Source organism: Chrysochloris asiatica, unplaced genomic scaffold, assembly GCF_000296735.1.
Source record: "Chrysochloris asiatica unplaced genomic scaffold, ChrAsi1.0 scaffold00016, whole genome shotgun sequence".
Lineage (NCBI taxonomy): Eukaryota > Metazoa > Chordata > Mammalia > Afrosoricida > Chrysochloridae > Chrysochloris > Chrysochloris asiatica.
In genome coordinates, this window is record NW_006408534.1 from 17,416,116 (window position 1) to 17,431,510 (window position 15,395).

The following is a 15,395-nucleotide window of genomic DNA, read 5'->3' on the forward strand; positions in this document are numbered from 1 at the left end:
TACGAATCGGGCTGTGAACCTTAAGGTCAGCGGTTCGAAACTACCAGCCGCTCTGCGGGAGAAAGATGAGGCTTTCTACTCCCGTAAAGATTTATACCCTCAGAAACCCTGTACAGGGTCGCTATGGGTCGGACTCGACTCGATGGCACTTAACAACAACAACAACACTCTGAATGGAGTCCTCATGTAACGCTATAGAATAAGCACTGGACTGCTAACTGCAAGGTTGGCAATTCACATCCACCCACTGCTCCTTGAAAACCAGATACAGGGTCACTGAGTCAGAACTGACTTGACAGCGTTTAACAACAACATTTCTGAAGGTGGTGTTTCTATTCTTTCTAACACTTCCCCAAAGAATTCTGCCCTCTTCGAATTATACTACGTTGAAACAGCAATTTTGGCACCTTTAAAGGACTCAAATAGAGTTTTTTGAGTTTGGGGAATAAAAAAGAAGTCTGAAGGGGCAAGATCAGGGATATAGAATGGATGAGGTAAGGTTTCCCAACAAAATTCTTGTAGGACCACCTTTGTTATCTTTGAAGTATGAGCAGGTAAATTGTTGTGATAGAAAAAAAAAATCCTCAGAGCAACTTTCCTGACCTTTTTCTTATCATTGTAGTTTTCAATTTTTAAAAAAACTTCTTTATAGTAAGCTCTCTTGAAAAAGGTCCAGTGCCCTTTTTCAAAAAAATTGTGACTTATGTGATAGTTTACATGGGAGAACATTAGCTTTACATTCATCCCATCGTATATCGTTTCATTGCCAGGATTACAATCCCCTCCATGCATCATCAACCAACCAAAGGGTATACCCTGCAAGCCTGCTCCTTGGTCATCAGCACACAGCCCCTCTCCCTCTCTGGGTCTAGAGTCCCCAGCCACTCCATCTCTCCACATCATCATCTCTGCCTCCATCTCTGGCGTCACTTGTTTCTCTGGGTAGGGTCCCGCACTCTGTTCTTCTCCCTTGATGATCCCAGGGCCCTCCACTCCTGGACTGCAAAGTCAACCCCTCCCCTCCATTTTCTACAAAATGCCTATCTTTACATTTCCAACCCTCACAGTCAGTCCTGATAGCAATTATGCACTATTGTATCACAAGAGTCCTATCCCCACCTCCTTTCATCAGCCCCACCCAGACAGATTGGATACTACTCAGTGGAGATTCTACTTTCCTCCGTACCCTCTGGATCTAGGCTCCCTCTTGAAAGCTTGTAAGCCAGTCACTTCTTGCCTTTGTAGGCCCCCCCCCCCCCCAACACCGCTTTTGGGTAGCCAATGTCCAAGTTGCCCATCCCTGTCTACCCTGTATATTGACTGGTGGGAGTGATCCTCGCTGTAAAGATTTGTTCCCTCTTTTGAGCTACTGTATCCATCGGTATAGGTCAAGTTCATCAAATTGTATCAGATTACCCTGTTTCCCTCTTCTTTCTTCTTCTAGTTGAGTTCTGATCATCCAGCTATTGAAGCCAGGTCAAGTGGGTATTATCTGCAAGTGTGGATGTTCTTGTGCGTATCCCCTCACTTCTTATCAGCTGGATGCTTCACTCTGCACTCTAGTCCTCTGTGGCTGTGTCACTGACTCTGGGCCCTGGAGTCCCCAGGCCTTGCCACACTGCTGGCCAACCAGGTCTCCACCTGGGTTCACAGGAGTCTATTGAACGTGGTAGGACCTAGCTCATAGCTTCATTGCTGTTTTCCCCTCACTTCCCTTTATCGGTGACCAGTGTGGTCACCAGTCAGAACACATGTCTGCTTGTGTATTCTCTTTGAGTCTTAGTGTCCATTATCCTTTGAGAAAATCTATATGGAATCTCCAAAAATAGTCATTGTAACCTTCTGAGCTGACCTCTCTCTCTTGAATTGAAGTTGCCTAATAGATTCCCTTGGAAGGCACTGTTTTGGTTGGACCTTTTTCTCTGACTGCACCCTAAAGTGACTAAGACAAGTGTATTACTGAGAGTGCATGTCTGCAGTCATCTGCTAATCACAGATATGTTTAAACACATTTTGTTTGGAATAAACCCATGCATGTATGAACTAGAACTCTAATAGCAATACTTTTTTTACTTACCCTGGTGTGTATATAGGCAGTCCCCAGATTACAAACAAGTTCGCGTCCCTAAGTCTTTCTTTAATTTGGATTTGTGCATTGGGATGGTTCATAGCTGACATCAGTCAAAATGCTTGTCTTCTTGTTATGTTGTTAAGTGTTGTCGAGTTGGTTCCTATTCATAGCAAACCTTTATAGGATTTGTGAGGAGCATCTGGTGGTTTTGAGTGGCCAAACTTGTGGTTAGCAGTCAAGTGTTTATCCTATAGCATTTGTCTTAGTATATAGTAAATGATGTACCTTTCTAGGCATAAAGCATTAAAGAACACTTGCATATACACAAAGCATCTTTAACATAATAATATAGTAGTAATGATAATGTTTTGGTGTCCGCAAAGTAGTGTCTGTTTGTAGTTATGAATCATTGTATGTACTTAAAAATTTTAATGTAATAGACTTTATGGGGTTTGGTTCTTAACTACAGGTTTTATGTAAATTGGATGTTTCTAACCCAGGGACTGCCTGTGTGTGCATGCATATACATTGATATGTTTCCTGTTTGTTATGCTGAGCAGGCAGCAAAACTCCAGCAACCGTGACCACACCAAGTGCCAGGATCTTGTTTCTAAACTCTATCTTGATTGAAAGGAACCAGGGCTCCTTGGAGTAATGACTAATTCTAGGGCTTGGACATTGAGAGTACAAAATGGGCTAGAACTTTTTGTTGTGCCATTGCTCAAAAAATGATGGAGATCTGTCAAAAAGATACAGGAACCACTTTGTAGGGACTTCCATTGTTTAACTCGCATATAATTTGAGCAACAAAATAAAGATGGAGAGTACAGATTATAACCCATAGAATAAAATAGGAATATATGAGTCCATAATGATATAAACAAATATGTACATGAGGGCAGGAAAAACTGTTCTTTGTGATTGAATGCTAATGAAAAAATGTAGAAGGAACGATGGAATTAGATAATCACCTTCATAGTGGCATTTGCTGGTGAGTGGAGATATGATGAGGAACAGGATATTGGTGAATCATTAGAATATCTCTCCACAAAGTATTTATCAGATACAAAGGGAAAAATAGTGCCTTTCAGTGGAGAAATCTGGCAGACACCAAGTTGACCAAGTGGGAAAGGTAGATATATACTATACTTTTGTATTTGTATTATACGGAGAAGAACACATCATCATTTCTGTATATCCTTTTGAGAATGTATAGTCATAGTTTGGTTGTGAGAATAAAAAGCAAAACAAAGCATTAGTAGCCATCCTGTTGATTCCAACTCATGATGAGTATGTTAAGAAAATAAACCAAAAATTCACTGCCATCTAGTCAATTCCAACTCATAGTTGCCCTCTATAGGATTTTCAAGATGGTAAAATTTTATGGGAACAAAGAGTCTCTGGTGGGTTTGAACTGCCAACCTTGTGGTTAGCAGTCCAGTACTTATCGTATAGTGCCACCAGGGCTCCTTATGTTGTTGTTGTTATTAAGTATTGTCGAGTCCGTTCTGACTCATAGGGTTTCTGAGGAACCTCTGGTGAATTTGAACTGCTGACCTTGAGGTTGAAACCAACCTTGTGGTTGAGTGCATTATCCCACAGTGCCATACCAGGACTCCTTATACACCTGGTTAATGAGAATAGACCCAGATTGAGAGTCATCATATAAATTGAAAGGTCTGTCAGTATTTTTAAGACAACCAAGGGTATGAAAGCTAGGAAAAGACTGAAGAAGTGTTCTAGATTGAATGAAACTGAGGCGATTTGACATCTAAATACACTGTGTGATCCTGGACCTCAAAGAGAGGATAGACAATTTGGGGACATTTGGGAAAATCTTAATGTGTCTGTGGATTGTATATGTGTTATGTCAGTGCTAATTTCCTGATTTGGAGGGTTGTATTGTGGTAATGAAAGTGTCCTTGCTTGGGGAAGTATACTGAGGTGTCAGGTTATAAAAGACATAAATACACACATACACAAACACAACACATTTTCTTTTTCTATAGGCTTGAAACTCAAAAAGAAGAAGCTACATTATATTCACAGATTATTGCATCTTGTTATGTTTGTAGTGATACATTCAGTAAATACTTACCGCTTGAATAAATATCATACTTGATTATCCAAAAACATTAAAAATTGTATGTTCTAGTAGGGATAATGACATACATTTTTAATCTTGTCTTTCAGAAAGCTGAAGTTGATGGTAGTTTAAGTGATAGTAACGTGTCTCCACCAGCCAAACGCACTTTGAAACAACCTGATTCTGTTTGCAAAGACAAATCAAAATCACGAAGTACTGGTCAGCGAGAGGAATGGAACATATCAACTGGACAGGCCAGGTTAGAAGAGAGAACTCATTGAATGGTTTTCATATGAATTCTTTACTTTGATTCAGGGATGTTATTAATGCTAATTTTCTTAACTTGGTAAACCATTAGTGTCTATAAGTAGTTATAAATGAGTTGTGTTAAATTTATTTTACAATTTTGGTATGTAATTTGATTTTCTCCAAATATGTTAAAAATGAAATATATTTGCTTTATAAGGATACACAGTATAGTAATAGAGGCTATTAACAAAACAGTAAGGATTTTAATAGGTCTTCAATATGCATACTTATTTATGTTGTTGTTAAGGGCAGTCAAGTCAGTTCTGACTGAGAGCCACCCCGTACAGGGTTTCTGAGGGAGCAGCTGGTGGTTCTAAACTGCTGACATTGTGATTTGTATATCAGTGCTGATCCCACAGCGCCATACCAGGAGACCATACAGATTTATAGTCCTGAAAATGTAAATAAAAATAGGATCAGAGTTATATATATTTAATTTTTTAAATCTCCCCTTTCTAAAATTATTGAATATTCTTCCTTGAGTTGGTACATTAAAATATAATAAGTTAGTTTTTGAAACTTTTTTTTTTTTCATCTCTTGTTTTGTTTTCAATTTAAATTGTCAACTTATGCAGTATATATGAAGGCAACTTAATGTTACTCCATTTCTATGTGTATATATGAAATTAAAAATTGTAATCTATACTTTAGCTTCTGTTTCCTCCAGAGTTTTTGTTGTACAAGTTCTGAATATGCTGTAACTGCAAATGGATTGTTGTTGTTAAGTGCCGTCGAGTCGATCTCGACCCATAGCGACCCTGTACAGGGTTTCCGAGGAGCAGCTGGTGAACTTGAACCCTCTACCTTGTTGTTCAAACGGCCTTGCAGTCTGGCTCATTAACCCATAGTGCCACATGGGAGGTGGGAAATCCTTTGTCTTTTTTTCCTCTGGAAGTACTAAAATATTCTGATTTTATATGTACAAGCAAATTTTGAATACTGTAATGCATCAGTGAAAAAATTTTTGGAGTTACATATGAGAGGACTTAGAATAGTTTGTGGAATATGGAATTAAAAGACAAAAATAATAATAATTTTTAAAAAAACCTTAATTTGTTAATAGAAGCTCCATCAAGTCGAGGCACTTTTGTAAGTGGTAATACTACCCATTTAGTCCAAACCCTAAAGAATGAGGGTTCTTGGAATTTAACCATGGCAGTGCAGTCTTGTATTTTATTTTATATTGTTAGCTGAAGAAAAATGAGCGCCCTTTGAAGATATTTTAAGATTAGGAATCAAAAAGAAGTCAGAAGGAAACCCATCAGGAATGTAAAGTTGATGCTTAATGGTTTCCCATCAGAACTCTTGCAAAATTTCCCTCGTTTTATGAGAAGAATAAGCAAGAGCATTGTGGTAGAGTATTCCTAGGTGTTTTTCTACTACAGCTGACACTAACTTTGTCAAAACACTCTTTTAATAAGTAGATGTTACCATTCTTTGCCCCTCCAGAAAGTCAACGCGCAAAATGCCTTGTACATCCTGAAAAACTTGCTTTTTGCTTTTGACTGATCCACTTTTGCTTTGATTGGACTACTTCCACCTCTTAGTATCCATTGCTCAGATATTGTTTTGTCTTCGGAATTGTACTAGTGAAGTTAGTACATTTATCTTCTGTTATAATTCTTAAAGGAAATACTTTAAAATCTTGATCTCACATATTTAAATTTCCATGGAAAACTGCTGTTGTCGGCATCTGATTTGGTTGCAACAGTTTGGGCACCTATCGAGCAGAAAATTTGCTCAACTTTAATTTTTCAGTCAGAATGTGTAAGTAGAATCAGTTGAGAGTCTATGGTATTGGTTATTGTACCTGCTGGTAATCACTGGTCCTCTTCAGTTAGGGCATGAACTTAATTAATTGTTTCTTTGCAAATTGATGTGACTGGTCTGCCTCTGTGGGCTTCATCGTCACCACAATCTTGACCCTTCTTAAAATACATTATCCATTTGTAAACTGTTCATTTCTTGAGGAATTTCCCCATAAAAACTTCAGAGGCATTAGTGATTTCACAATTCTTCCACCCAAGCTTCACCATAAATTTTATGTTTGCTCTTGCTCTACTTTTAGCAGAATTCATATTGCTCTCATAAGGACTTTTTTTTCAAACTGATGTCTTACCTTCTAAGTGCTTCAAACTAGATCCTCCTGTTCAGACATGTTATGACAAGTTGTTGTTACATGCTGTTGAGTCAGTTCCAGCTCATAGTTACCCTATGAGCAGATCATCAGTGTTACATTGAACAAATCAAACGAAAGCATATGAAATCATATGAAAACAGAGTGAAACATTGCTTGTTCTGTGTCATCCTCGTGGTTGTTAGGTTTGAGCCCATTGTTGCTACCATTGTGCCAGTCCATCTCTTTGGGGATATTCCTCTCTTTCATTGACCCTTTACTTGACCAAATATGATGCTCTTCTCCAGGGACTTGTCTCTCCTGATAATACGTCTAAAACACAAGAGATGAAATCTCACCATCCTCGATTCTAAAGAGCACTCTGGCTGTACTTCTTCCAACACAGATTTGTTTGTTCTTCTGGCAGTCCATGGTACTTTTGGTATTCTTCTCCAACACCATAATTCAGATGTATCATTTATTCTTTGATCTTCTTTATTCATTGTATTTCACATGCATTTGAGGCATTTGAGAATATCATAACTTGAAATTTTGGTTCTCCAACTGTTATCTTTGCTCTTGAATACTTTAAAGAGGTCTTGTGCAGCATATTTGCCTAACACAATACAACATTTGATTTCTTTACTGCTGCTTCCATGTGTTGATGGTGGATTCAAGCAAAATGAAATCTTTGATAACTTCAGTCTTTTCTCCATTTATCATGATGTTATTTATTAGTTCAGTTGTGATGATTTGTGCTTTCTTTACATTGAGGTGTAACCCATACTGAAGACCATAGTCTTTGATCTTCATCAGTAATGATTTAGTGTGAGTTTATTTTGGTTCAAAAAGACGTTTAGATGTGTGCAGTTTTTTTCATAATACACATTCTCCATGAACTTTTGAAGACCTCATATATATATAGACGATTCATCATTTGGCAGAATTTTACATGGGTATCATTAAATGAGTGGAAAATCTAATTACTTGAAGAGACAATGGATTTTACTTTTTAAATATGTAAAGATTTTAACCCAGAAAATTATTTTTCACATCACTAGTGTAAAGTAGATTCCGAACAATTTTGATAGTTATATAGAATTGGTTTTTAAACTTACAAATTAAACATGTTGTACTTAAGAGCAGTAGAGTTGGTTCTGACCCATATCGTCCCTGTATAAGATTTCTAAGGAGCAGCTGATGAGCTTGAACCACCAGCCTTGAGGTTCAAAGTGACTTTGCAGTCTAGTGCATTAACCACAGTGCCACACCAGGACTCTCCATATTAAACATAGAAACATGAAAATTACATGTGCCAACTTTAACTTTGTGAATTTATCATTTATATCATAAATACACAATCTTTTACTTAGATTTGAATGAGACAACTGATTTTTTAAATAAACTTGTCATTTTGAAAGAAACTGCTTTTTCTCAGTAAAACAAAGAAGAAAATTAAAATGTTCACATTTAAATATTTTGGAAATATTCTCTTTACTATGAAATCCCCTAAGCCTCCCCTCAATCCATCAGAAGCAAAAACAAAAAAGGAATAAATTGGGGGTTGTGCTCTCGGGTATTTAAAAAAAACACGTATATATATTATATATACTCAAATATATATATAGTCTACAATGGATCTGTACTTAGTACAACCTGTTCTGTAAGGTGCAGCTTTATTTTGCATTGTCTGACAACAAAATAGAAAATGTAGGAGACATACTTTCTTGATTCCCTGCCCCTTTCCCTCCATTCCTATAGCCATTCATCTGTGAGATGAAATAGGTTTAGGTCATCATAATGACATTATTTTAAATGATTACTGCTATTTAGTTGCACTTCTAGACTTGATCTACCAGTTGTACTCTGTTCCCTATATTTATTAAATGAGTGAATCACGCTTCTGTTTCTAAATATATGGTTTAGATGTTCTTTCACTGTTAAGTTTGACTTCTAACTAAAAGGTAATTTTAAGTTATTCAAGTATAAGAATATGTAATACACTAGATTCTTCTGTCTTCCTTCTCAACTCTGAGAACCTTTTGTTCAAATCAATTTTTGTCAAGCTTTTTATTTAAAAAGACCTAAGGAGCTCTGGTAGCGTAGTGGTTACTAATCGGGCTGCGAACCTCCAGGTCAGCAGTTCGAAACTACCATCTGCTCCACGGGAGAAAGATGAGGCTTTCGGCTCCCGTAAAGATTCACAGCCTCGGAAACCCTGTTTAGGGTCGCTATGGGTTAGAACTGACTTGACGGCACTTAACAACAACAACAACAGGGAAGAAAAAATTTTAAACTTTTCTTGTGAATTGAGTGAATGTATATTGAGCAGATCATCAGTGTTACATTGAACAAATCATATACTTTGTTTCTTTTCAGTGATTGAAAAAAAAAATTCTTCAAGGGGAGTGATGTATGGAGATTTCTGTCACTTCCATTTAGGCACCTTAGTCTGTGATATTCCTTTAAGAATATTTTGGATAAAAAGCTAAAGACATTCTACCAATAGATTTATTGATTGTTTTGTCAAAATAATAATGTTTAGTGGCTCAAACAATGTAAAAAGTTTTTTGAGTTAAATTTTCATTCTAGGAATACGTGCTAATCTGTTAGTATTAGATATGTGTATGTGTATTTCAGATAGTCTGAAAATAAAATACTATTTGGCCTATTAGATTCCAAATAATTGAACTTTAAGGAAAACTTACAGTTTTATAAAAATCAGAATTTATTTGGAAGCTTACATTTGTTTTTAAGCTATGAACCTGAGAATCCTATTTCGTTTATTTTGTTAATCTAAGCTTTTATGAACATCTAAAATAAAATTATTGATGTTCTTTCAAAAAAATAATTTGTTAGAAATAGAACTCATAGAGAGAAAAATGAATATAGATAAGCATTAGTATTCGTTGTGAACAATAATTAATCCTAAAGGACTTTACTAAGACTGCTAAATTATTGAAAGAAATTACTATTGATTGGTGAAATAACTTCTTTTAGACATAGGTAATTGAATGAAGGTAGAGGTAAAACTGGGCACAGTACCTTTTGAGTTGTCATAAGTGATTTGAGATAGATACTGAGTTTTGTTTTCTTTTAGCTCTACTATATAACTGAAGTCCCAAATATATTAACATAATTTTAATGATTAGTAGTGTTTTTCAGTAAGTAAATCCCCCCCCCCGTATTCTTAAATATATATTCTTTATCTTTTATGTAGAAATTCTCAAATATGCTTCATAACTTAGATTGATGTTATAGATTATAAAGAACAAATATTTTTAGTAGAGGATACCATTTAATTGACCTTTGTCAGCTGACATTTAGCCACTAGACATTTAGTTATCATGAGGGCTGTGTATATGGTTTGTTAGGGGAGGCTTCCTGAAGAATGTGGCATGCATTTTTCTCTCTAGGATAATAAGAAGGCATACTCTTAAAATACAGACAAAATTAAATCTTTGACAAGACTAACTGAACACTTAAAAGTGGAATGCTTGAAAGTTTTCTTTTGTGGTCATGTGGAGGGAGTAGTAAGATTAGACAGAAATGGAGGTACACTACCTATGTTGGACTGCTATAGAGGCTCATCAAGAATGAGAGTGCTTAGCGAAGGTCCTTCAGAACTGAGACATTTTCTGAATTGAGGTTTAGAATCTTCATAAATCATGAAAAGACTTGGGCTTATGTGGGAAAAAGAGAATACTGATTTTTAAGTCTGGTATTACATTGATAATACACCTCTGAATAATTAAAGCTGTGGAAAATTTTAACATAGCAATCATGTAATATTAAGTGATACTGACTCGGAAACAGATATATAGGCAAAGAAAATTGCCTCCTACCTTCCCTCTTGGAGTCTTGGTGTGGTGCTGTGGGTTAATGTGCTGGACAGCAAAGTCAGTTTGATCTGCACGCTCCTCGGAAACCCTATAAAGGGCTGCTATGGGTTGGAACCAACTCGATGTCACTTTAACAACAACAACCCTCCCTCTTGGAGTACTGGTGTGGCTCTGTGGTTTAATGCACTAGACTACAAAGTCGGTTTGAATTGCTAGGCCAGCTCACTAGCTGCTCCTCGAAACCCTGTACAGGATTGCTATGGGTTGGAAATGACTCAACACTACTTAACAACAACAACAACCCTCTCAAAATAGGAACAGAAGTACCTTCTTTATTATAAAAGTTTTATTGAAGGAGTCATCTAATTAGTGAATTGACCGGTTTCATTTTAGGCAATTAGCTTTTGGGAACATGAATATACAAAGACTTTTCTGGCATATGTGTTGTTGTACATGGGGTCTTCAGTAAGTTTGTGAAAAAAGTCAATTTTCTTTAAAAATTTTCAATGAACTTTTTGAAACCCCTGCATATGTACGGGTCATTTCTTGAAACTATAGTATTTCGTGTTCTCTCTCTTTTTTTCCATATGAAGAAATAAATGATAAAGGTGAAATGATGACAGTAATATGACTGAAAGATAATTGGATTGATTGAGGGAAAAGGTTTTTCTTTCTTAAATAGATCTTAGCAACCAAATAAAAGCAAAGTTAAACCTTGTTTCTTGAGAGTGAACAAAAAATTTATTGTGCTTTTTCCAATGATGGTGACATTGTCAAGAAAAGTTTTAGATTTTTTTTTTTTTTTTGTGTGTGTGTAATGATTTGTAGTCTTTTGAATAATTTAAATGTTGTATAATTTTAACCTTTTCATTTTGCCGACATCCAAACTGCCCTTGGAGACAAGATGTGTGAATACATTCTTTAAACTGAATTCATACTATGTTAGTTTAAAGCCAAAGTGCAATTATGAAATAATAACTTTGATTTTTCTATGAGGCTTTAGTATTTTGAGAATGATCGTAGAGAGTTCTAGATATGCATAAAACAGTGGTAGCATCATTAGGATAAATACATAATGTTCTATGATCTGACCTATTATATTTTCAATTTTATTACTTTGCGGCTATACTCTGAGAATCTTGCTAAAAAGATTCTCAGAGAAGAATCAAATTAAGGATAAAGTATTTATCTTGGTTTCAACAGACTGAAGATATATGATAGTTGGAGTTTTTGTTTTTATACTCTTCCATCAACCCTAGGGGCATTGTGATACCTATTTGCCATTTAACATGAAGAGTGCTGGAGGAACCAGACTGTTACAATGTTTTAGTTAAACATTTATATAAACCACGTAGTAGAACAGAAAATGATTGTTGTTGTTGAGTTGGTTCCGAACCATAGTGACCCTGTATAGGGTTTCCAAGGAGTAGCTGGTGAGCTTGAACCTTCAACTTTATGGTTCATCCTGACTTTGCTGAATAGCACTTTAACCCACAGTGCCACATATCTGCTATTTTATGCTGTCCTAGTCAAAATTTTTCTTTGGAGGAGTTATCTTTGAAAATAATAATTGTTGGGTACTTCAGAAATATTTTTGTAAGTTTATGTTGTTGTCATTGCTGTTAGGTGTTAAGTAACGACTCTGTATAGGGTTTCCAAGAAGCTGATTTGTGGATTTGAACTACCTTGCGGTTATCAGTCAAGTGCTGATCCTACAGCGCCATACCAGGACTCATTTTGTTTTATATAGCAAGTTAATTTTTGTTTTTGAACATTCTGATTATATTAACGATATAGTTTTTTTTTTTTCTGAAGTTTTTATGTTTTGATGACTATTATATTATTTTCATAGTGACTTACATATATCTTCCTCTACTAAAAAGGGAGAATTATGAAATGATTGTATTGAGAAAAGTTTTCATTAGTTTAGAAGGTGTGATAAAATATTTTGATAAAATTATTAAATTTTACTGGTGCTTATGTGTTCTTTTCACAGCTTTTTTTTTTTTTTTTAACTAAATCTGTCATTGTTTGAATTGTATTTTGTCAACAAAAGTAAATAGTCTGTAACTCTTGCTCCTGAGGATATCAGGTAACTTTATGATACATGCTAAGCATAGCCATTTCATTGGCATTTTAATTTTTCGAGTCAGAGACAGTAAATTAAATTTATAGTCTATTACTAAAAATTTTCTTAAATAATGAAATTAATCTTAACTTGTAGTATATTCTGTCAATCTTAGAGTGAAACAAATCTTTATTCTTGAAAAGGTCATAATAAATTACTGACATATTAATAACTAAAATTATCTCAGCAGTATTATATTTCTTGCTTTTTAAAAATGAATGTTGATGTGTTTGCATATTAAATATAATTGTGTTCCAGGTTAACTTCTCAGCCTGGTGCTACATTACCAAACGGACATAGTAGCTTATGTGAGTATTCTGCTATAAATTGGTTAATATTGAAATTATTATAATGGTGTTAGAATAAGCGTTAGTGCGGGGAAAAGTAGGGTAACTTAACAGTATGCTCAGTATACAGTTAGTGGTGGCTGAATTTCATTCGTAGTAAAACATACATAATTATTAAATTTTAAGATATAAATCAGAACTGAATTTAAATTATAACAGATTATAAAACAGTTATAGAAATTTTAGATCGTTGATTATTAAAGCCATTACATGGTATATCCAACTTTTGTAATCTTTAAAAAGTAATTTCTTGATTTTTGTTCTTTCCCTTTTTTTTTGTTACTCTATGCTTTGAAATTGAAATCTCTCTCTTCTTGTAGCCCTTCGTAGCCACCCCCTACGTGGGGAAAAGAAGGGAGATGGAGAGCTTTCTTGCATGAATGGTGACATGGAAGTCAGAAAAAGTTGTCGTTCCAGGAAAAACAGATTCGAAAGCGTGAACCAGAGTTTGTTATTTGATCAACTAGTAAACAGGTATGAATGTTTTAATCAGTAAGCAAGATCATTTAATTATTTGACTTTTCAAGCCCAGTTGTGTATATGAGGGGACTTCAGAAAGCTCATGGAAAATTTATATTTAAATTTTATTATTTATCTTTAAATTTTATTTTTCCATGAACTTTTTGATGTTCCTTCAAAATGAGGAGAAACACCTGTAAACATCCATTAATAATCAGAATACGGACTGTATGAAGCATGAATCTAGAAAAACTGGAAGTTGTCAAAAATGAAATAGAATGCTTAATGATTGATATCCTAGGTATTAGTGAGCTGAAATGGACTGGTATTGGTCTTTTTGAATCTGGAAATCATATTGTGTACTATGCCAGGAATGACAAATTGAAATGGAATGATGTCATATTCATCCTCAAAAAGAACATTTCAAGTACTGTCTTGAAGTATAATGCTGTCTGTGATAGGATAATATTCAGATACCTACAAGGTATCCTGGTGCGGTGCTATGGGATAAGCATTGGACCAAAAGTTGGTTTGAATTGTATGGTCAGTGTTCAAAACTCACCAACTGCTCCTTGGAATCTCTGTACAGGGTTGCTATGAATTGGCACTAACTTGAGGGAACCTAACAATAGCAACAAAGAAGATCAGTTAATACCACTATTATTCAGATTTACTCATCAACCACTAAAGCCAGTGATGATTAAACTGAAGAATTCTACTAACTTTTTCAGCCTGAAATTGATCAAACTTACCATCAGAATGCATTGATAATTGCTGGTGGTTGGAAAGCAAAGGATGGAAACAAAGAGGAAGGATCAGTAGTTGAAAAATATGGCCTTGGTGATAGAAATGATGCTGGAGATCACATAATAGAATTTTCCAAGACTAAGGAGCTCTGGTCGCATAGTGGTTACGAATCAGGCTGCAAGCCGCAAGGTCAGCAGTTCGAAACTACCAGCTGTTCCGCGGGAGAAAGATGATGCTTTCTGCTCCCGTAAAGATTTATAGCCTTGGAAACCCTGTACAGGGTCACTATGAGTTGGAACCGACTCCACGGCACATAACAACAACAACAACAATGACTTATTCATTGCAAACTCTGTTTTTAAACAACATAAAAGATGACTATGCACATGGCCCTTACCAAATGGAATACATAGAAATCAAATAGAGGCTTTCAACTGTGTGGGAAGAGATGGTGGAAAAGTTCTATACTATATGCCAAAACAAGGCCAGGGACATACTGTGCAACAGACCATTCATTGCTTATATGCAAGTTCAGGCTGAAGTTGAAGAAAATTAAAGCAAGTCCTTGAGAGCTAAAACATGACCTTAAATATCCCACCTGAGTTTAGAAATAATCTTCAGAACAGATTTGATGCAGTAGATACTAATGGCCAAAGACCAGAAGAATTGTGGGATAATATCAAGAACATTATATAGGAAGAAGGTGAAGGCCATTAAGTAAATAAGAAAGATGGAAAAGACCGAAATAGATGTCAGAAGAGACGTTGAAACTTGGTCCCCAGATTATAGATGCTAAAGCAAATGTAAGGAATGAGGAGGTAAAATAACTGAACAGAAAATGTTAAAGCACAGCTCATGAAGACAAAGTCAAATATTATAATGAAATGTACAAAGACCTGGATTTAGAAAACCGAAACGGAAGAACATGCTCAGCATTTCTCAGGCTGGAAGAAATGAAGGAAAAATTCAAGCTTCCCCTTGAAATATTGAAGGATTCTATGTAAAGAATACCGGAAAGATGTTTACTTGTGCTTTATTGACTATGCAGGGGCTTTCAACTGTGTGAATCATGATAAGTCATGGACAACATCGCAAAGAATGAGTATTACAGAATACTTAGTTGTGCTCAAGAGGAGAACCTGTACTTAGACCAAGAGGCAGTCATTAAAACAGAACAAGGGGACACTGAATGGTTTAAAATCAGGAAAGGTGTGCACCAGGGTTATATTCTTTCACAGGATGTATTCAATCTGTATGCTGAGCAAATAATCCAACAAGATAGATTATATG

General features: G+C 35.6%; 1 protein-coding gene across 2 annotated transcripts in view; it reads left to right on the top strand.

The window, feature by feature from the left end:
* Nucleotides 1–15,395, top strand: part of ATAD2B (ATPase family, AAA domain containing 2B) — a 235,328-nt gene that overhangs the window by 23,869 nt on the left and 196,064 nt on the right. For both annotated transcript variants that reach the window (XM_006835245.1, XM_006835246.1), the window contains exons 2-4: nucleotides 4,265–4,416; nucleotides 12,811–12,860; nucleotides 13,220–13,373. In XM_006835245.1, coding sequence (XP_006835308.1) covers nucleotides 4,265–4,416; nucleotides 12,811–12,860; nucleotides 13,220–13,373 — 356 coding nt within the window. The remainder of the gene's footprint in view (nucleotides 1–4,264; nucleotides 4,417–12,810; nucleotides 12,861–13,219; nucleotides 13,374–15,395) is intronic.